The sequence below is a fragment of the Pogoniulus pusillus genome, chromosome 3 (genome assembly GCF_015220805.1).
Source record: "Pogoniulus pusillus isolate bPogPus1 chromosome 3, bPogPus1.pri, whole genome shotgun sequence".
In the NCBI taxonomy this organism is placed as follows: domain Eukaryota; kingdom Metazoa; phylum Chordata; class Aves; order Piciformes; family Lybiidae; genus Pogoniulus; species Pogoniulus pusillus.
In genome coordinates, this window is record NC_087266.1 from 21,143,854 (window position 1) to 21,167,187 (window position 23,334).

General features: G+C 39.4%; 1 protein-coding gene across 7 annotated transcripts in view; it reads left to right on the forward strand.

Moving 5' to 3' along the window:
• The window catches only part of TNFRSF19 (TNF receptor superfamily member 19), a 74,157-nt gene that overhangs the window by 43,207 nt on the left and 7,616 nt on the right, over window positions 1-23,334 (forward strand). For all 7 annotated transcript variants that reach the window (XM_064171978.1, XM_064171940.1, XM_064171969.1 and 4 more), the window contains 2 exons: window positions 21,422-21,586; window positions 22,909-23,034. In XM_064171978.1, the coding sequence (XP_064028048.1) occupies window positions 21,422-21,586; window positions 22,909-23,034 (291 nt within the window). The remainder of the gene's footprint in view (window positions 1-21,421; window positions 21,587-22,908; window positions 23,035-23,334) is intronic.

Here is a 23,334-nt window from a genome sequence, read left to right on the forward strand (position 1 = left end):
ACACAGTCTCAAGTTGTGCTGGGGGAAGTATAGGCTGGATGTTAGGAGGAAGTTCTTCACAGAGAGAGTGATTGGCATTGGAATGGGCTGCCCAGGGAGGTGGTGGAGTCACCATCCCTGGAGGTGCTCAAGAAAAGACTGGATGAGGCACTCAGTGCCATGGTCTAGTTGACTGGCTAGGGCTGGGTGCTAGGTTGGACTGGATGATCTTGGAGGTCTCTTCCAACCTGGTTGATTCTGTGGTAATTCTATGAAATTTGTAAACATTTCACAGAAGTCTGAAGGAGTGATAACTAATTTAGATGCAGCTAACAGCTTCACTAACTTACAAATACCAGTACTGTTTTATTACAGAGACATCAGCATTCCATTATCCCATAACTAGAATAGAGCCTTTTGTGAAACTGGAAAGTTGGTCTGGTGTTTTTCATATGTGACTTGATAAAGCTAATTTCAGAAACTCTGAAACAGACTGGGTTTTTGAGAGAGACGAGAATTACTACTCTTGTTTTTAACACACATTACCAGCTTACTTTCAGTAACTCCTGTAGTCTGTACCTCTAATTTCCTGTGCCTGTAGAAATACTTCATTATGTAGGTTGTTATCACTAACTATGTATTATATTTACTAGACAGACCTGGTCAGAAGTGTTTTTCTCATTTCTATCCACCACTGTACCTCCTGCTCTAAAAGAGAGTGAACCAAAACACAATGCAGGGTAAGGGGACAGATTAATTTTTCACAGAAGAAAGTCTAACGTGTTCAAATGGAGCAAGGAGATGCTACTTCCAGACCCAACAGAATTTCTGTGTGTCCAGACACCTATACCTGGGAACAAAAGCTCCCAGGGATTGCAGTCCACCTATACTGGTAGACTTTTGTCTGCTTTCTTGCACTATCCTTAAATGGTTTGTCCTATGTAGTTATTCTATGAGGAAATTTTTGTTTTATCAGAAAGATTTCCTATCATCTGCAATACAGCTTAGTACTGCAAACTGTCCATGTGAAAGCTGTTCTAATACATTGATTCTCTTAATTTCTCTAGAACAAGACTTGGTGTAGCATGTTTTCTGTTGTGAAAGGTTTGTCTTTTGAGTCTGTAGGAAAGGGATAGTAACTGAACTACTGCAGCAGTTCTTAGTGCTTTGAATTTCCTGATCTTCATTGAAACTCTCAGTGACAGTAAGCAGGATAATTATTTTGCTACCTCAATTCTAACTCAAACATCTTTGTACAGTGAAAGTTTGTTTCGCTAAGTTTCAAGTTAAGTAGTTGAAGCTACAAGCTACAAGAATAGTAGTGAATGCTTTAGAAATACACCTAGTATAAACAGCATTGGCCTTTCAATTATTTAGAAGTATATCCAAAGGGGCTCAGGATCCTGACTCCAAAATATCTTTGCCAACTGTTGTTCTTGATAGCTACCTGTGCAAATGCTTAAAACCCAAGGGACCTGCAACTATATATAGACTATGGTCTTCAGGAATGTTTCATTGATTATGGATTCAGGTGGCTGGTTCACCTGCTTTCATCTGACTGCTGTGGAAGGAGATACATGCATGGACTAGGCAGGATGCTCTCAGTAGATGCCTAATTGGAGAATACAATACCCATTCTCTATCACAGTTAATTCAAGAGATAATGGAATATGAATTTAAGAAGGCACTTATGAAGGTCTCTTCAGTGGTCATCCCAAAACTTTTGTAATACTGAGCAGCCACGTTCCAAGCTGGCACAGAAACCATCAGGATATACAAGCTATAATCTTTTCAGCACCATCTGTTCTATGGTGCCTTCTGATGCAAAACTCAGCAGAGCAGGCTGGGATGTTTTCTTCTTAACTTCAAGTCCATAATTCTTCCCTTATGCTGTCTGCGTGTTTGGCTTCTTCTCCTTGTTTTTTGATTCTTCCATTGCAAATAGGCTTCCATCAAAAGTAACTTTCCAGCACAGTGTGTGCAGTGTAGATGGGATGGAGCCTAACACCACAGAGCCTGTCCATTTTGTGATCATAGTTTCATGCCTTACCAAATTAGTAAGTCTGAATACAGCTCAGTTGTTCATAAATGTTTGTTATTTTTCCATTCTGACTGCAATTACAAGTGATAGTTAAATAAATTCCAATTTAATGCTCGTAACTTCTCTAGAAGAGGGGGAAAGTGTATTTCCTGTCATGCTGTTTGGATATGCTAATGAAATTATACTAATAAGACTTGGTTTGGGTTTTTTGGTTTTTTTTTTTTTTGTTTAATAGAAATTTGTTCAATCAGTTAATTATTTGAAGTGTATTTTGAAGTAAAGCTTAAGCAGTAAATTAGTGGATTTCCATTTAAGTGACTAATCAACCAAATTTTTCTCCCTACTTGCTGTTCTATGTGTGTTTGTGAAATGTGGGTGACTAGAACAGACTTCCTGCTTCAATTATTCTGCTCTTTAATAATGGACCATTGCCTGTTTTCCTGCTTGCTACCTGTGCTAGTTTGAAGCTAGCTAGAATGTTTTGGTGAGAAGAATTAGATTACAGGCTGTTGAAGGAAAACAATGGTGATGTCTACTTCACTCGTAGGCTTACTGAGAGATACAAGAAGAAAAATCAAAACATAGAGAAGGCACTCACTTCTCCTAATGGGGAGCTCTGAGCTGCATCTCTCTCCCTAACCTCACCCTCCGTTTTTCCCATTAATCCACTTTGCCTCCTAACCTCCTGGCTGAACCTCCATTCTTCCTTGGAGCTGGGGTAAGGTTGAGAGGGGTAGGGGGAAGGTGAAGAGACTATTGGGAGCCCCTCCTGGGGACTCAGGTTTCTGGGAGGGGAGTTGTGTTTCTGTATTACCTTTTTACCTTGTATATTTCTGTATATACTGTAAATATCTGCTTGTATATTGTGCTAGCTGTAAATAAATAGCTTCATTCATATTTCCAGAGCTGACTGAGTCTAGTCTGGGTGATTTCCAAAGTGTGGGGGGCAGGTAACACTCAAACCATCACACTACCTTTATATTACTATATGTGTTAAGTCTCACCATTCTAGAGGAAGTCTGTTCATCCAGTGGAAACTTAGTTGAGTACAGGTCTATAATGGCTCTGCGAAGCTTAGCAAAAATCAATATGTATCCAAAAAAAGAAAAACATAACCAAAAAGCTCCTCCTCCAAAAAAAGTATTGTTTACAACAGGGAAAGTGTGCCACAGATTTCCAGAAACTGATTGATGAATAATGGGATTAACAGTTGGTAATTGTAAATTCAAGTAGGGCATCAGGAATACATTCTAACATATGATTTATTGAAACAAAGAATTGTAATGTACTGCTTCATGCACTATAGTGAGTCACTCTACACATCAGGAAATGAATCTGCCCAAAAGAATCATTAGAAGACCTTTCTGCTGTATTAAATGGTGTGGGCTTTGCAGCTTTTCATTCAGAAAAGTATTTTCTTTTTTTAAGACTTTCCTACATTATGGTTGTGTTTCTACTTTTGTAATGGAAAAAGTGCTCTGAACATCTTTAAAAATACAAAATGTCCTTGAGGTACAAATGAATACTTCCATGGCATACATAAGTTTAAGGTATTACTCAATAACATAGAGTATGCAGTAGCCATGCAAGGCCAAGCAAAATTTGGGTTTAATATGTACTTTTTGATAGCATTTCTTTCTGGAGGCTCTACAGAGGATGTGCTTTGATTCCCATTTTGTGTCATTTTTTTAAGGAAGTCACTAAGCTTTTCCTTTTGTTATATATGTTAATTATAGTATGAGATGTTTTTCCTTGGCAAAATGTGGTTTGCTAGATGGAGTTCATGTGTGCTGTCATAATTAAGGCTGCATAAGATGGATTGTGAAATTTTCTTCTGGATCAAAAAGTAGGTAGAAAGTTCCACAATGTGAAATCTATCTGAGGTGGGACTGAATGGAAAAAGGATGCCCGACTGATATGCCCCAACTGATACACCAACAGTGAAAACCATCCATCTTTCAGTAACTGAACAGTACTGTAACTTCCCTTTGTCTTGGCAAAGGTAAAGGGTAGAGACACGTGAATAGCACTACTCCTGCTGGCTGATGAATTAAACTATGCTGCAGCTCTTCCAACAAAGCAAAAATTCCAATGCAAAACAACCATTTCTGGTTCTCTCTCATTGTTAATTTCTGCAAGCAGGTGAGATGCTGCCATGAGATTTCTTCTCCAGAGTTGGAGGGCTCATGTCCCACCCTTGTGCCAGTTGACTACATAGCCATGCCTGAGGCTATTGATAAGAAGCGTGTTCTCACTCATAGTCACATACATCGTGTCATTCTCATCGCTATCACTTAAGTTCTAGATTTACTTGGATTGAACTGAACTAGATTTGTTGACAACACAGCTATCAGTGTTTGGATGTTCCTGAGCATGTCTGCTTATGTAAGTCTCTGGACCAGTGAAAGAATTTTCCTTCCTGGTAGTTTAGCATTCTTTTTGGGGGAAAACCCACTTTTCCTTCCTTGCCACTGAAGGCAAGGTTTCTGAGAAAAGAATCTGTCTTTGCTTTAAACCATTACGTATTTGGGAGATATTAAATGCTGCCAGTGGCCTATTGTGCTAGTTTGAAGCAGGTTAGAATGTTTTGGTGAGAAGAACTAGGTTACAGGCTGTGGAAAGAAAACAATGGTGATGTCTACTTCACTCATAGGCTTGCTGAGAAGTACAGGAACAAGAAATAAAAACATAGATAACCACTCTCACTGGGGCTGCTGGCTGAGCTGCATCCCTCTAACCTCACCCTCCATTTTGGACTAATCCACTTTGCTTCCTAACCCCCATCCAAACCTCCATTCTTCCTTGGGATTGGGGTAAGGTTGAGAGGGGCAGGGGGAAGGTGAAGGGGTGGTTGAGAGCCCCTCCTGGGGACTCAGATTTCTGGGAGGGGATTTGTGTTTCTGTATTACCTTTTTACTTTGTATATTTCTGTGTATGTACTGTAAATAACTGCTTGTACATTGTGCTATTTGTAAATGTAAGCTTCATTCATATTCCCAGAGCTGGCTGACTCTAGTCTGGGTGATTTCTAAAAGTGTGGGGGGTGGGGAACACCCAAACCATCACACCCGTAGGTGTTCTGGCTGCTAAAAATCAGTTCAGAATTGTAAGTTCAAATGTTATTACAGACCTAATAATGTTTTGAAGATTACACTTCTTGAGATACATGCTAAGGTTAGAATTGTGTTGTCTTCAGTTTTGTTTTCAAAATTATTTCAGCATACTGTATAATGTAGCATCTCTTTTAAATCCTTTTAACACTTATGACTAATTTCTGTCCATGCTGTGACAGAGTAACAAAGACCTCATACAAGGACTTTTCTGATTTTGCAAAGCCAAGTGATCTAGTAGTGTACTTACTGAGAAGGGTGTAGCATGAGCTCCTATCACACATTCTTCAACAAAAAAAAACCTAGAGAAAGGAAAATGAATGGTAATTTCTAGACTTCTCAAAAGAGTTCAGTTATTGTGATTGGCAAGGGAACAGGAAAATTTGAACTTTTAAAAAATCATCTTCTCTAACATAGAGTCTAGAAGATTATTAAAAGCAGTTCCTACTTAGCTGTTCAATTTTCAGAGTAGATGTAAAGGGCTTCCATTGTACAAATGGAAATCATAGAATAAATTAGGAATGGGAATATTGGTTTATAATGTCTGAAAATTGATAAATGATCACAAAATGTTTTAAATAGGTGTTGTGGAGTTGAGGTGATATCTGACAAAGCTGGAGCTCACTGAGAGACATGGGCCTTCTAGTTGCAGCATGAGAATTGCACTAATTATCTACTACGGCATGTACTGATATATTTCAGAGAGAACTCAATATTCTAATGTAAATCTCTTTGAAAATCTTTTCCTCATTGCTTTCTACAGTATGATGAAAAAAATATGGCTTGAAATTAAGGTGGCCTTTTCAGTTTGTGGTTTTAAAGTGAATTGGATCAAATTTCATGAATTCACATCACATGTTCCTGCAACTAGCAATAGTTTATGTAAGTGGTGCCCATCTGGCATTCAGAAGGTTATATCTAATCAGTACACAATATGCAGGGCAGAATCTGTGTCTTTGTTCTAACTCACAGCTGGCAAACCTATCTGCTAATCCCAGTGAAAGCTTCAGCTGGTAATATAAAACTACTTCTGAACTTGTATATCCTTCCTCACAGATGTCTGGAGCCTTGGTGATGTATTTCTTTTACAATTCATTTAAACCAGGGGATGAATTGTTGAATCATTGACATCACTCTTAATGCAATGCCTGACTATGCAGTAAATCCTTAAACATCCATTTTAATATTGTATCTTACATAAGAAAAGAAAGCTAGGAGTGACCAAAATGCTTTGATTTTGTATTTTCATGTAGTAAAAATTCATTGTGAAGAACTTATATCATTAGGTTAAAAAATTCCTTAGTTACATAGCATGATGAAGTTTATAACTGCAGTACTCGCTTCCAGTTTGTTCCTCTAAAATACAACCAAACAGTTTACAATTGTATTTAGTTTTGTTTCTTGACACTATTAAGTACAGTTAGAAAGTGAAATCCTCATCTTAACTGCCAAGTAATGAGAATGAGAATTTTAACCTTCTTTTTTTTTTTTTTTATAAACCAGTTCACCATACTTCTTGTTTCTAGTAGTAACTTGTGCAACCTTTCATCTTCTGAGTCAATCCTATAATTAGTATCCTTCTTTGCCAGAGGCATGCTGCATGTTTGTTTTAGGTACAGAATGTCTGCAAGAAATTTAACTTAATGATTACTTTTTAATGTAAGAGCTGGTTAGCTCAATTACACTAGATTAAAGTGAACTTGAAATTCCTGAGTTACAGAGAAGGGGCTAATCATTGACCTGTACTGAATAAGTACTGCTTCCTATGGTTGGGTATTTTCTTATGTGTACTTAGTAATGTGGCTGCCCCTTTAGCCCAACTTGCAGTGGCTCTAAGTAATTATCTGTTTGTTGTACAAAGTGGATTTGCAAAGTTCTGATTTAACTTAGCTATTAGGTTGATCAAACTTATTCCAGCATTGCATTCATTGCAGTAAAGCAAAACGTTTCTTTTTTTACCAGACTATTTCCTGTGAACAAAGTAAATGTAGGAGTTGCATCTTTGCAGTGTTCTTTTAGATTTTGGTGACACTTTGTGATTACAGAAGCATATGACTGTTTTAAATGTATGATTTTATTAACCTGCTTTTACTCTGTGTTCAGAGTGAAAATACTAGTTTGCATTTATCTCATACAATGAAAGGAATGGTTGCATTGGCACCACTTTAACAGCACTGAGTTTTGGTGCCTACATGCTGGCTGCTGTGCCTTTTGGGTACAGAAAGTCCAAGTTGTGACTGTGTGAATATTAAATAGAATGAAACAAATGCACAATAGTCTGGTGGGGTTTTTGTTTATGTTCAGGTTTGTGATGGTAGATACTGCTGGCTGTCTTGCTTGGCTACGGAATAGTTGTGCTCTTTCTCTTAAATATTTTTCTTGTTTAACAACAAAAAGCAACAAACCACTTACCAAAAAAAAAAAAAAAAAAAAAAGTATAAACCAGCACATCCTTCTAAGCTGAACAATTCCAAATTGGCAACTCTATTAAGCAAAAGAACACTGATACAACTCTAGAGGACAGGACTATTGGAAATGGGTTAAGATGCGGTAGCCTTGAAACAGAATTTGTACACTAAGGGCTTTAGCAGTAATAACTTCTTATAAACTAACATGTCACAACCTGGCAACAGCCTAGTCCAAGACAGACCTACTGTTCCTGCTGTTCACTTGTATCCTTTCAGTTGTCCTCTACTTTGCTTGCCTTGAATATTTTGGGTGATAGGCCTTACATTCTCTCTTACTGATTCACTTGTGCAAAAAACATGCACTGCTAACTCCTCCTTTTCTACTAAGATAATAGTGTGATCTTACATGGTCTTTTGGGTGGCAGTTATAGGTGCCTTTTGAGGTATAGGCTGTTTCTTAAAAGATTTAGCTGCTGCAGCAGCTTTTTTAAATAAAGGGATAGATCTACCAGCTTTAATAGTTTAATTTAAGTTGAATGATGTAATTGTTATACCACTGACTGTACCATATATGCATGGAGAAATTTAGGATTGAATTAATGCACCCTAATTTAAGCATATAATAGTTAACACTGAAGTTGTCAGCCCAAACTCCCACTGATAACTAGTGGAGAGAATCAGGTACCACAAGGTTTCAGGTAAGCCAGGTAATTAAGCTTCAATGACTAATACTAAGCAGTCTTTCAAGCCATTTCTGATTAATTCCTTCTCTAGAGATTTCTGTTTCTGGCTCTTGTTTTAGAAAGAGAACCTGAGATGAGTAGGTCTGACTTCGTCTTTATGCCTTCAGGTTTCTGAAGTTAATTTCATCTGAATGCCAGTATCATCTGGTGAGATGAAAACGCCTAACCTGATTCTCTCCTGCTGAATAAATAAAACCATTTAAAATAGGATTTTTTTTTCTTGCAAACCAAAGCCCCCTTCTGAGAAAACTGGTCAAATTTAAAGTGTGCCCAAATGGAGGCTTCTGACCCTAAGTAGATTCCTTCCTATATAGTCACTCTGATACAGGTTTTATTTACATTGTTGTGCACGTAATTTCCTATAGAATTTTTGTTCATTTGAAACACAGGATAGGCAAAGTCTTTAATTCTCTATCTGACCTATTTCCTACACACTGTTTTCCACGTGGAATGTGAATGTGAGTAACAAATTGGTGCTGGGCTTTTCTGTGATTTTACCAACACAAAGCGAATATTGCAAGCTTTGCAGTTCTTGACTTATCTTTACAACACAAGTAATGCAAAATGCATTGTCTGTTATACAGTTAATGAACTGAAACAGAGGTATTAAAGCCAAAATAGACATCCAAAATCTGCATCCTTATTTGACTAACCTAGAGTAGGATGCTGCCTTCATGACTGTTGATAGCCTTAGCTTCGCTCTATTCAGTGGGGAGAAATTATATAGGGAGGTGTTTAAGAAAAAAGAGATCAGTTGCACCCTGGAAGAACCTTTTTTCCTTCTCCCTGTGCAGCAAAAGTTCAGGTGACTCCTCCTGAAACAGATGCTTGCTTCAGTCAGATCTCACTAACAGAGCTTTTCAGAGTGTCTTCTGTATTCTATGACTAATTTCTGTTGAGCTCTTTTAAAGAGAGATGTTATGTTTCACATTAAGTAATACAGCAAAGCAAGGATGTTGTACTCAGTGGCCTTTTGTTCTATATGACTTGACTTTATCCCCAAAGCTTTAAGTGGTGAATTAAAAACTTGCTTTTTGTAAGCTGCTATCATTTCAGCTTTCAAAGCTAGAGTTTTTTCATCTTTGATGTAGTTTGCATGTGCATGGTTGCTCTTGCACAGCAGGAAACTTTCTTGGCAGTAAATCATGACATTTACTTTGATACTTGCAATATTGCAATAAGGTGGGTGACAGATGTCCAGCTTCTAGAGGTGTTAAGGCTATGTGTTATATAAATATACATTTTTGTCATTTTATTTCAGATTACTCATCCAAAAAATAGTTGTTTTTAAGAGGCTGAGGTTGCAAAGTTGCACAACAAAAAATTAGAAAATACTAGTGAGGTTTCTTACGCAACTCTTACAACTGGGCTGAATTATGGATCTGAATTAAGGTGGAAGTATTATGAAGCAGTCTTAATTATGTAAACAGGCTCTGTTTTCCACCATACAGACATATTTTCTTCCCTTGTATGTGAAAATGTCTAACAGTTGGGTTTTGTTTAAAAGAAAGCCCAAGCAAACCATAAGACACTCCACCTCCCCTATCTCCCCCTCAAAAACACCAACACAAGTTAAAAAAAAACAGCAACAACCTCAGATTCAGAAATATTTGCATTGTCTGGAGAATTTACCCTAAATTAGTGATATTTTATCAACAGGAAATAAAATAAGTGGTTGGCAAACCCGAGTATGGTTTATTTAATGTTGTTGCATTGTAGATATCATGTGACTATTGGCTGTGCAAAGGGTCCTTAGTGCTTCTACTGAAGGCTACAACTAAGTTCAACTGGAGAGAAGAAATAGCCTTTACCAGAGTCAGTTTATTGCCTAGTGAGTAAAACAGGCTCCATGCAGGTGGCTGAGAAGGCAACTGAACCTTGTATGCTTTACTACTTGGCCAAGGTCTGAAGCTTTTACAGAAGGCAGAAGCCCCATCATTGCCTCCTCTTTCAAGAGTGGCATTTGAAAGGTGTTATAAGTCATGTTTGTTATTTCAAACCCCTAAATTTAATTTTGAAGTAAGACCATAGATTGTTTTTGTTCTCAGGAAGTGTTTTAAGAGAAGTTGGAAGCCCCTTTCTGCCACTCTGAGTAATATAGGGAAAGAACAGAGTTCAGTAGCCTTCTCCAGGCTTCTACATCTATAGTCTAAGCACAGTGACTCTAGGCATCGTTTTACTCAGTGTGACAGATATTTCAGATTCTGTTCTGTAGATATGTGTATTTTCTTTTTAGTGGTGTATAGGAAGTATGTGGTATAGGTCTCTAGGTTCCCAGTTAGAAACCTTGGATTTACAAACCACAGATTTTAGGGCTTAAGTTTTCACAGATTATAGAACAGTTTGGGTTGGAAGAGATCCTAAAGATCATCTAGTTGCAAACCCCTCCCCCCCCCATAGATGTTAAGACCCTCCACCAGACTAGATTGTTCGAGGCCTCATCCAGTGTTGCTTTGAACACCTCCAGGGAAGGGCATCCATGATCTCCCTGGGAACCAGTCCCAGTGTCTCATCACCCTTTCTATAAAGAATATCTTTCTAATATCCAGTCTAAATCTACCTTCCTTAAGCTTAAAACCATTCCCTCTTGTCCTAGCACTACACGCCCTTTAAAAAAGTCTCTTCCCTTCAGGGAAGTCCCTTAAGTTTTCCATGTGTTAGACCTTTTCCAGAAGATCAGGTCCTTTGTTACTGTTCAAAATGGGTGCCAAAATAGAGTGGCATCAACTTTATATCTGTATGATGGGACTTCTGTTTCTCATCTCTTCTCTCAGTTTGAACACAACCTTTATGAAGTCTAATGTAATAAATTGTTGTAGCATCAAACGCTATGTCATGAACACAGCTGTGTGTTTCCAGATCTCTTTCAGTACTGGTTTTTATTTGCCACATTACTGAAAGGGGACTCTTTCTGCATGGAATTTCTAATAGAATCATAGAATCAACCAGGTTGGAAGAGACCTCCAAGATCATCCAGTCCAACCTAGCACCCAGCCCTAGCCAGTCAACTAGACCATGGCACCAAGTGCCTCATCCAGGCTTTTCTTGAACACCTCCAGGGATGATGACTCCACCACCTCCCTGGGCAGCTCATTCCAATGGCAAATAGCTGGAAGAATTCCCTTAGCCATAGCGTATCTTCACATTCAATAACAAAAAAAAAGTGGAGATTTCTTTAACCATCAGGATTTCATTTTCCTTAGCCAGTTATTTTGGTTATTAATTGTAGGCGAGGAAGTGATGAGGGAAGTGTGCTAAATTGTTACTCCATTTTTATGTTTTTATTATCACTGATGAACACCTTGCTTGTTTGGCTGACTCAAAAACTTCCTTTTTGTACAAGATAAGGAAGTGTTCCTGCACATAATTTGATATTCAAATATCGTAGGTTTTGTAATATCACTTGTTTATGGTTTTTTTTAATTGAATATACAATTCCTGTTGCCTAAGCTATAAAACTTTTATGGCTATAAAAGCTTTATAACTGAAAATTAGCACAGTATAATGTGATTCTGATGAGAACACAGGTATCAGATCTACAGACAGAAGTGAGGCATTGTGCTAGTTTGAAGCAGGCTAAAATGTTTTGGTGAGAAGAACTAGATTGCAGGCTGTAAAAGGAAAACAATGGTGATGCCTGCTTTGCTCACAGGCTTGCTGAGATGTATGGGAACAAGAAATAAAAACATAGATAACCACTCTCACTTGGGCTGCTGGCTGAGCTGCATCTCTCTAACCTCACCCCCCATTTTGGACTAATCCACTTTGCTTCCTAACCCTCTGGCCGAACCTCCATTCTTCCTTGGGACTGGGGTAAGGGGGGGGAAGGGGGGGAGGGAGGTGAAGGGGCAGTTGAGAGCCCCTCCTGGGGACTCAGGTTTCTGGGAGGGGAGTTGTGTTTCTGTATTACCTTTAATCTTGTCTATTTCTGTATATACTGTAAATATCTGCTTGTATATTGAGCTAAGCTGTAAATATAAGCTTCATTCATATTTCCAGAGCCAGCTGAGTCTAGTCTGGGTGATTTCTAAAGTGTGGGGGGGTCAGGGAGCACCCAAACCATTACAGGTATGTGAGGACTGTTGTTTATACAAAACCTTGTTAAAGCAAAAAAAAAAAAAAAACAACCAAACAAAAAACCTCATCTCCTGAAATTATACTACACAGACTATTATAGAATCATAGAATCAACCAGGTTGGAAGAGACTTCCAAGATCATCCAGGCCAACCTAGCACCCAGCCCTATCCAGTCAACTAGACCATGGCACTAAGTGCCTCATCCAGGCTTTTCTTGAACACCTCCAGGGACAGTGCCTCCACCACCTCCCTGGGCAGCCCATTCCAATGGCAAATCACTCTCTCTGTGAAGAACTTCTTCCTAATATCCAGCCTATACCTACCCTGGCACAACTTGAGACTGTGTCCCCTCGTTCTATTGCTGGTTGCCTGGGAGAAGAGGCCACCCCCCACCTGGCTACAATGCCCCTTCAGGTACATTTGTCAAAGTTTGTATTAACAGATTTAAGATACAGGCTTGCACTTACATGCCAGATTTTCCTCTGCTCCCTCAGTTTTACTGCAGCAGAACCAGGACAAGGAGGGAAATAACTGGGGTAGAAAGTGAAGTTTTAGGGATTGCTTCTCATTGAATCAGAAGGGACAAACTCTTTTAAGACTGATTTACAATTCAATTCTTACTTTCCTGGGATTTGTACAAATAAATATATATATTACATGACTGTGTTAATGTCAATGAGTATACATGCCAGTTACACTTGAAATATGTACTGTGTGCCAGCAGCACATTGCAGCAAGAACATGTGCTGTGCCCAGGTGAAGGCATAGCTGCCCTGCCAGCCCTTTAGTCCTGCCCATAGCTACAGGATGGAGCTTTCCGTGCTGCCCTGTTGCAATCCACACTGAAAACCAATCTGTGCACGAATCTACAAGTTCATCACACAGCAACTATGGGATGTTGTTTGAACTCTTTAGAACAGATCTGTAACCAGTATGTGTGAGGTTTTGGTTAATGAAAGTGGGTTACTCTGTTGGATAAAGAAACAAACTGCTGACTTGCATATTGTATTTGCATACATACCACTGTCATTTCACTGGTGAATATATAGATAGAAGGATAACTGGTGAATATATAGATAGAAGGATAACTGGTGAATATATAGATAGAAGGATGTATGGTCTTCCTCTCTTAGAAAACAGGTAGCAGCAGTAGTTAACTACTTGAAAATGCTGTAAGCTGTTCTGCTTGTGTGTATAATGTCTTGTGTAAGCATTTTAGAACTGAGAGTGATAGGAAGTGTATAGAAGCAGTAGCTGCAATAAGCAAACTTGACTCAAAATACTTTGTTCTATAGCTGAGTAGTCCTAAAGATGATGTGAGACTGCACATACAGAATACAAATCAGATGTTTTCTGCTTTCATCTTCTGTTGAAAATCATTGCCTGGGTGAGGTGAATGTATCCTGTAGTTGGATTTTAATAAGAGAAAATGCTAAAATACTGTATTCTTGTTCCCAAAACATGTCTGGAAAAGAATTTGGTTAAAAATACGAGTTAAAAGTGAAATATGGAAATAGTCACTGTGGGGGATTCTTTGGTTTGGTGGGATTTTTCTCTTGGTTTGTTTTTTCTTTTGTTTGGGGTTGTTTGTTTGTTGAGGAAGTTTTTTGTTGTTGAGGGGTTTTTTTGTTGTTGTTGGGTTTGGTTTATTGGGGGGAGAGGGGGTTTGTTTTGTTGGTTGGTTGGTTTGTTTCTGCACACAGCAATCTCTTTTATTCTGACACAGACTTCATGTGATACTGATTTTAACACATGAAAACACCTTGGAATGAAACTGCATTTTCTGCAAAATGGTTGCTAGAGTCCCTCAGTTGTCAGAGGTGCAAAGGGAGCTCCTGGAAGCCAAAGTCAGAAAAGCCATCTTGAGAGCAGTATATACTTTGTGCCACTAGATTATGCTAAGTATTTCAGATTGTGGAGTGATGACATCATATTGGTAACCAGTTACCTATTCTCTCTCCCAAAACGTAACAGAGTTCAGCAGTGACACAAATTTTGTCTCACTTCCTCTGATATTTTGTTTGTTTACTCTCAGAGCTTTTTCAGGTTGAGGACTTCAGTGACTTGGGGCTTTATTCTCATCTAATAGTTTAATATGGCTAGCCAGTTCTTGAAGCTGAAAAGTTTTGTGTATAGAACAATGTTACTTTTGTGCCTATTTAGCAGTGCCTTTTAGATGACCTGGGTAATATCAAGCATTACCATCTTTTAATTACCAAAAGAAAAACATGTTGCAGAGGTTGGCTGTGCCTTACAGACAGTGGTGTGCACCCAGTATTGTGGAGTTCATAGACATTTTAAATTCACATGCACTCCATGATTGTTCTTCCATTTTAAACATAAAAGGCTGTCAGCAGTTGGAGCTTGTGAAAATGTACTGTGCAAGAGGTCTTGGAAACAAAATTCCCAAGATTTTAATTTATAAGCACGTTTCTCAGAATTTCCAAGCAATGAATCAATAATTGAATAGTCATTTTCTCCCCCTAGGGCTTTCTGGTACAGTTATTAAAAAACAAACCCAGCAAAATAAAACCAAACACTTGTAGGGCACTAACTTGGAAACTTAAGGCTTTCAAGTCAGCATTTGGAGTTCAGTTTTCAAAATGTGGTTTGCCATGATGAACTTTTGGGTGTAGGCCATGCATGCAAATGGCTTCCCTTTTACAGATGCTGGGAGACTCTGTGTTTACCAGAGTCTCCAACAGTAATGATTGATTAAGTTTCTTACCACATGCTTGAAAGATCAGAAGACAGGCAATCAGCTGCTCTGTAAAGACTCCAATATACTCAGGATAGCATAATTGCCATTGTCATGTTAATTCTTGGTAGTGTATGTTAGACATGTATTATACATCTCTGTCTAGTATTGGTGCTATAGGTACATACATCATATTAATATATAATGCACACTTTGGCTTGATGAGGCCTAGGTAAAGATACTGCCTTTTTAATATTAAATTGACAAACATTTTAAAAGCTTTTCTGAACTGAAGGAGTTTCAAGACATGTCACATTGCCTTGCATTTTCCGTGGATTAAGAGCACACATCCAGATAGCCACTGCAGTTCAGTTGGCAGGCAAGAACTTGTTAAATTATCATAACTTGAGGGTATGTCTGAGCCCTTAATTCATGTCAAATTAAGGTTGATGCCACTGACTTGGGCCACAAAGATAACAGGATAACACTTTTTAGAGTAAGAAAATGCTCCTTTCCTCTCTCTTGACCAGAAATACCAACGTTGCAGGAATTGGCATTTTGATTTACTTTATTTTCAGTCTGGGTTGTAAAAGATGGCACTCTGTCCAATGTTACCATGTTATCCCTCAATGGACTTTTGATTAGCTGTGCTTGATTGTGCAAACCCTCTTTGGGTTAGCAGTGCTATAAGAAAACTCAATCCACTGTTCATCCTCCTCAACCTTGATAATTGTTGTATCATTATATTATTTATTATATCCAGGGAAGATGTGTAGATGTTGTTAAGTTCTGTTTTCACGTGGTTAGTCTACCACTGAAAGCTTTCTTTTGAATACTCTGATTCCAGTAGGGACTGTAAGTAATCATGGCTCTTGAAAAGAAAAGAAAAAAACTAAGAGGATAAAAATGAAATAAGTGATAAAGGAAGTCTCTTTTATGTTTTGTGCTCTCTGGTTGCTTGCTATAATAGGCTGAAAATGCAACTCTTCTATTTGGCAGTAGTTACAGGTGATGCAGTTGAGATTCATCTGCTCAGTGTCATATAAATTACTGCTGTTTAACCATTAATAGAATCTTTGCCTGCTTTTATACATACACTGACATTACAATGTACTGTTGGGTAACTGAGGGAAGAATGTGTGCGTAGACTTACTGCTCAAAATTGCAAAAGAGCCAGCTGATGTTTTGGGAAATTCTTTTTTAGTGCTAGCACATATCCAGAATATGTAGCAACTATTTCTTGGTTTTGTGTGTGTGATGCATAACAGGCACACTCTTTCCAAATGCAGGGGTGTGCACTTCCTCCTTCCTTTCTTAGTGTCTCCCCTCCGATTCACAGTACTTAATGAATTGAATCATGTAACCGTTTGATAGTTGTAAGTACAAGTTTAAAGTTTAAAATACCCCTCTTTGTTTTACTGAAATGAAGCCATTAATCTCTGAGCCTGAGAAGACAGCTTATGAAAATGCATGTATGCCTGAGTAGCACTGAAAGCAGAGGTCAGCAGTGCCCAACAGGCCACTTCAACAATAGCAGTCCACTTCTGAATTGTTGGTCTCTGCAGGGCAGATCACAATCGTTATAATCAGCGCTGCGCTGCCGTGGACAGCCGACAGCAGCTATTCCAAACAGTTCTTTGAAGGTAAAGATGAGTGGGAGACATGCTCAGGGACAGAAATTGCTTTCTTAAGAAAATAAATAATTAACTGCCTCATTCAAATCTTCAATAACTGGATGGCTAAAGTTTGTATTTTGGGTTTGTTTTTTTTTGCCATCCCAGTGTAAAATAAAACCCTCTATTTTCAGTTTGGTTGTTGATGGTTGGGCAATAAAGAAATATTTGATTTGTAGTTTCCCTTAATATATAATCATACTTTTTTTTTTTTTGATGAAGAAATGAAGAGGCAAAAATAGAAGCAGCTTTACATCCAGTGCTTTTGTTCATTTTTGCTTTAAAGAATATTTTTTTTCTACTAATTATGGAAGCCTAACTTCTGGTGAGTTTTTAGTACTTTTAAGCAGGTACACTTATAAAAACATTTATATGCAACATATTTGAAGATATTCTGATTGCTTTTTTTCAGTTGTCTTGTTTTAAAACATTTGTTCAGGCCCTATTTAACCTTCCAAAGACTAGATCAAACAGCTGACCAAAATTAAAAACCAGATAGCAAAGCACTAGCCTTGCTTTTCACCCCAAGGCAAACACACATTGCTGTATAGACAGCTTTTTCCAATATAATTTTACTGCTTCTCACAGAATCACATCCTGTAACTGCACATACAGTGCAGGAATTTCTGCATTCTGCTCAAATTGTAAACTTAAAACTATAGCTGCAAGAATTCCAGAAACAGAGTGAAAAGTTTTCAGTGGAAGATTGCAGTGCTGCTGCCAAGGGCATTAAAGTCATAACAAAAAGATTATGACACTGGTTGCGCTTTTCTTTCACATGACAAGGAAGATCTGGTAAAGTAGTAGTAGAGCTTAGCTCTTTGAGTAATAGGAATTGTACAAAAATGTAAACAAAGGGACAGGTAAATAATTATTGAAGGGGAAAGTATCTGAGACCCTGAACTGGATTTTTTTCCCATGTTATCTGTAACCCAGATAATAGACTCTCTGCTGTGGTAGTGAAAATGGTAACGTTTCAGTACAAGGACAAGCGTTCAAGAGGTGTGTGGACCTGGTGCTTAGGGACATGGTTTTATGCTGAACCTTCAGTGTTGGGTTGAAGGTTGTACTGGATGATCTTGAAGGTCTCTTCCAATCAGGTATATTATGTGAAAATGTATTTCTAGTTCATGTAGGAGATTTCAGCCACTTTATTGACAAAATAGGCAGGAAGTGACCTATCAAAATTATCTGCTTCAAACCCTTTCTTGAGCAGAATCATCTGGATGGTGCTAGTTGCTCTCAGGACTATGTCCAGACAACTTCTAAGTATCTCCAAGGAGGGGGATTCCACAGCCACTCCAGTCAGTCTGTGCCAGAACTCAGTCACTTTCACAGTTAAAGTGATGTTCCTGATCTGGTTTTCAGAGGGAGTTGCCTGTTTCAGTTTGTGTCCATTGCCTCTGGTTCACTGAAAAGAGTTTGGCTCTGTTCTCTTTACACCTTCCATTCAAGGATTTATGCACATTGATGAGATACCCCCTTGAATCTTCTCTTCTCCAAACCAAGCAGTGCCAGCTCTCTTAGCATTCTCTTACAAGAGGGAAGCTCCAATTCCTCAAATGTTTTTGTGGCACTTCATTGGACACTTTCCAGTAGCCTCACTCTGTCAGAAAAATGGCAAAAATATGAAAAAGATCTGCTGTAAATCTGATTTCTATATTTTGGATGTGCCATAATAGTACCAATGGAAGATATTCTTTAGTCAAGCAGATGTAAGTACAATGATGCTTTATTTTATGCTTTTGCTTTTCTTCACATCAAAATCAGGAAATCAGCAACTAAACATTCTCTCTTCTGAACAATAACCGTGCTCTGACCTCTCCACTTTTTTTTGTTTGTACATTTTCCTCCACTTGCTAGCAGCTACATTGTACTATAATCCATAAAAACTGTCTTTATTAAATATATTTGTGAGGCCACACCTTGAGTATTGTGTTCAGTTTGGGGCACCAAAATACAGGAGCCATCTGGAGGTGCTGGAGTGGGTGCAGAGGAGGGCAATGAAGCTGGTGAAGTGCCTGGAGAATAAATCTTATGAGGAGTGACTAAAGGAGCTGGGGCTGTTTAGTTTGAAAAAGAAGAAGCTGAGGGAGACCTCATTGCTGTCTACAGCTGCCTGAAAGAACATTGTGGAGAGGCTGATGCAGGGCTCTTCTTACAGGTAACTGGAGACAGAAGAAGAGGGAATGGCCTCAAGATGAGGCTGGGTAGGTTTAGATTGGATATTAGGAGAAAGTTTTTCAGAGGGAGTGGTCAGGCATTGCAGTGGGCTGCCCAGGGAGGTGATTGAGTCACCAACCGGGGTTGGTGTTTAAAAGTCGTTTGGATGTGGTGCTTAGGGATATGGTTTAGGGTGAATCTTGTACAGTAGGATTATAGGTTGGATCTGGTGATCCTGAAGGTCTTTTTCAACCTGGACATTTCTGTGATTCTGTGGAATAGGCATGTTTAACTTGAAAGCTAAGTTAATAAAAGATGCTTTGTGGGTGGGTTGGTTGGTTGGTGTTTGGGGTTGTTTTTTTCAAAGTGAGGTCAGAGAAATAGTTACTGCTTTGTTGCTTCTCCAGAGTAACAAGTGGATTGTATGAGAGTGTGCCAGGGGAGGTTTAGATCAGATATTAGGAAGGGTCATGTATCTGAGGGGTGGGTATCAAGGGTTGAGGCCAATCTCTTTTCGGTTGTGTACAGTAGTAAGACAAGGAGCAACAGCAACCAACTGGAACATAGAAGGTTTCACAGTATCATCTGTGTTGGAAGAGACCTCACAGATCAAGTCCAACCCTTTACCACAGAGCTCAAGGCTAGACCATGGCACCAAGTGCCACGTCCAATCCTGCCTTGAACAGCTCCAGGGACGGCGACTCCACCACCTCCCCGGGCAGCCCATTCCAGTGTCCAATGACTCTCTCAGTGAAGAACTTTCTCCTCACCTCCAGCCTAAATTTCCCCTGGCGCAGCCTGAGGCTGTGTCCTCTCGTTCTGGTGCTGGCCACCTGAGAGAAGAGAGCAACCTCCTCCTGGCCACAACCACCCTTCAGGTAGTTGTAGACAGCAATAAGGTCACCCCTGAGCCTCCTCTTCTCCAGGCTAAACAATCCCAGCTCCCTCAGCCTCTCCTCGTAGGGCTGTGCTCAAGGCCTCTCACCAGCCTCGTCGCCCTTCTCTGGACATGCTCAAGCATCTCAATGTCCCTCCTAAACTGGGGGTCCCAGAACTGAACACAGTACTCAAGGTGTGGTCTAACCAGTGCAGAGTACAGGGGCAGAATGACCTCCCTGCTCCTGCTGACTACATCATTCCTGATGCAGGCCAGGATGCCACTGGCTCTCTTGGCCACCTGGGCACACTGCTGGCTCAATGCAAAGAGAAACCTCTTTATGGGGAGGGTGACAGAGCATTGGAACAGGCTGCCCAGAGAGGTTGTGGAGTCTCCTTCTCTGGACACTTTCAAAACCCACCTGGATGCATTCCTGTGTGGACTACCCTAGGAGATCCTGCTTTGGCAGGGAGGTCAGACTTGATCTCTGGAGGCCCCTTCCAACCTCTAATGTTCTGTGATTAAGAAAAATTTCTTCACCAAAAATAGTTGTCAAGCATTGGAATAGACTGCCTGGGAAAAGGCTTTAGTCGCCATCCCTAGAGGTATTTGAAAGGCTCAGATGTGGTGTTTAGGAATGTGGTTTAGTGGTAGACGTGGCAGTGCTAGGTCAACAGTTAGGGGTCTTTTTCAACTTAAGTGATTATATGAGATTAATTTTTCATTTCAATTATTGTAGTTACACTTTTATAGAATCACAGAATCAACCAGGTTGGAAGAGACCTCCAAAATCATCCAGTCCAGCCTATCCCCCAGCCCTAGCCAGTCAACTAGACCATGGCACTAAGTGCCCCATCCAGGTTTTTCTTGAACACCTCCAGGAACGGTGCCTCCACCACCTCCCTGGGCAGCCCACTCCTATGATATTGGAATTTTTGATATTTTGATTTTTTTTTGTTTTCCGTGTAGAAGTAACAATATTTGTCAAGGCTTGAAACATTGCTTAGGCCTTGACTAGTAAGGATATAAAGTCAATCTGCTGAGTTTCTCCTGGAGGTAGTGGCTTTCTTGAAAAACCTACTCCTGAATAAAGGAGTTGAAACCAAAAGAAAAGGCAGCGTAACAGAAGTCCTAAGTTTGATCCTAGAAATGACCATAAGTATTATGGCACACACAAGCATGTGAGTGGGTGCTTTTGGTAGCGTTTCAACTTTTGTGGGTGCCTCAGTTCTCAGAAGCTTTCCTTACAAAAGGAAGTTCATGTATTAGTGTCTCCCTCTGGTGGATATCTTTCTCAACTCTACACCAGGAAATGTTCTCCATGTTAAAGTCACGTCACGTCATTAAAAATGGAGAAGCCTCTGTTTGCATGGTGCAAACCTGGTTCCGTTCTCATGGGCAGTCAGAATGTGTGTGTACCTCTCCACGTGTTACCACTCGTTTTTCCAACATGCTTTACTCTTTTTTTTTTTTCTCTTTCTATGTGCAACTTATGTTTATATATTAGCAGATGGAATATTGTTTGGGTTTTTGGTGTTGTTTTTTTTCCCTGTGGTGCAAACCTCTTCTGTTTCCCAGACTTTCATTTACATGGTTTTATATTCCTCAAATATTTTCAGTTTCTCTTAATTATTTTTTCTTTTTTTTTTCAGGCACCACCAAAGTTAACCTTGTAAAGATTCCATCAACTGCTTCCAGTCCTCGAGACACTGCCCTAGCAGCTGTTATATGCAGTGCACTTGCAACAGTGCTCTTGGCTCTTCTTATTCTTTGTGTTATTTATTGTAAGAGGCAGTTTATGGAGAAGAAACCAAGCTGTAAGTTTCCAGTAACTACTGATATTCATACACCAGTATAGATTTGCAAATCCCTCTGTTGGTAAATAAGTGAAGTTTCTATGGCATTGAAGTGAACATGTTAGAAGGCTAAGACCACATATCCATACATTTTCATGGAATCATAGAATCAACCAGGTTGGAAGAGACCTCCAAGATCATCCAGTCCAACCTAGCACCCAGCCCTAACCAATCAACTAGACCATGGCACTAAGTGCCTCATCCCGTCTTTTCTTTAACACCTCCAGGGACGGTGCCTCCATCACCTCCCTGGGCAGCCCATTCCAATGCAAATCACTCTCTCTGGCAAGAACTTCCTCCTAACATCCAGCCTACACTTTCCCCAGCACAACTTGAGACTGTGTCCCCTTGTTCTGTTGCTGGTTGCCTGGGAGAAGAGGCCAACCCCCACCTGACTACAATGTCCCTTCAGGTAGTTGTAGACAGCAATGAGGTCAGCCCTGAGCCTCCTCTTCTCCAGGCTAAACAACCCCAGCTCCCTTAGACTACGTCCACAGCCTCCCCCCCTTTTTGGCAGCTCAGTGTAGATGTTCCAGCTTCTTACTGAAATGTGCTGTGAAGATATCCAGAAATAATCCCAATGCATTAATTCTGAGCCGTACTCTGCTACATGCTGAACAGATAAATGTGGACTGTTTTGATCCAAGCTGGGATGTTGTTGGAGAGTTGCAGTGAAAGTGTGAAACTTGACTCATCAAGATAATTAATGTGGCCATTACACATGGCAGATCTGTCATTAACAGTTTTGGTTGGTTGGGCATATTCAAGATTAATTAAATGCCCAAGCCAGTTAGATTTATAGATTTTTAAAGAGTAATCTGTAACAGCTCAGAAATGTAATTCAGACATTGTTTATAATAAACATTTTTCTGATCCTTGATTTAAATACAGCAAAATTCAAATGCACTCTGGTTGCTATTTGGAATGAAGTCTGCTGTCAAGATAAAGCTCTTTAAGATAACTTAAACAAAATCTTAGTGTCTGAAAGCTGATTGTGGAAAATTTCATATGGGAAATACTGAGAAAACATAATGAAATCATCATCAAAATAAGAGCAGATATGTCCCTACAGGAGGCTGTAGTTGAACCAGCTGTTCTAGGGCTTGTTACAAAATGTGTGGTTTGCATTATATGAAACCACATTGTTCATTGTGGATCTTAGAGTTGGAAAATGTATGGAAATACTCTGTAGTATGACATTTATGCATTCTAGGAAGACAGGAGGCTGTGAACAGGAAAAAGTTTCACTTGCTCATGTATGTTTTTATTCATTTTGTCCACAGGGTCTCTGAGATCACAAGACATTCACTGCAATGGCTCCGAATTGTCCTGTTTTGACAGACCACGACTTAATGAATATAACCACAGAACTTGTTGCCAGTGCCAGAGAAGCACATCACAGACATGTGGTATGTTAGGGTCTACTTAAAAGTAACTTTGCAACATGATGAGTGCTCATCTAACATTTGAGTTGCAGCATTTAACTTTTGACAATGCAAGTTCTGTAGTAAAATACCCATTGTCCTTGGATAAAGTACTCAGTAAGCACATTGAATTTCCAAGTAGCTATTTAGTTACATTTAATATTTTTTCTGATTTAATTCCATTGACCCTTCACTTAAAAAGCTTTAAACATCTATCTCCTTTCTTTCTGAGAAAAATAGCACTGCATCTGGCTTCACTAGACCTCGTCTAAGAACATGATATGA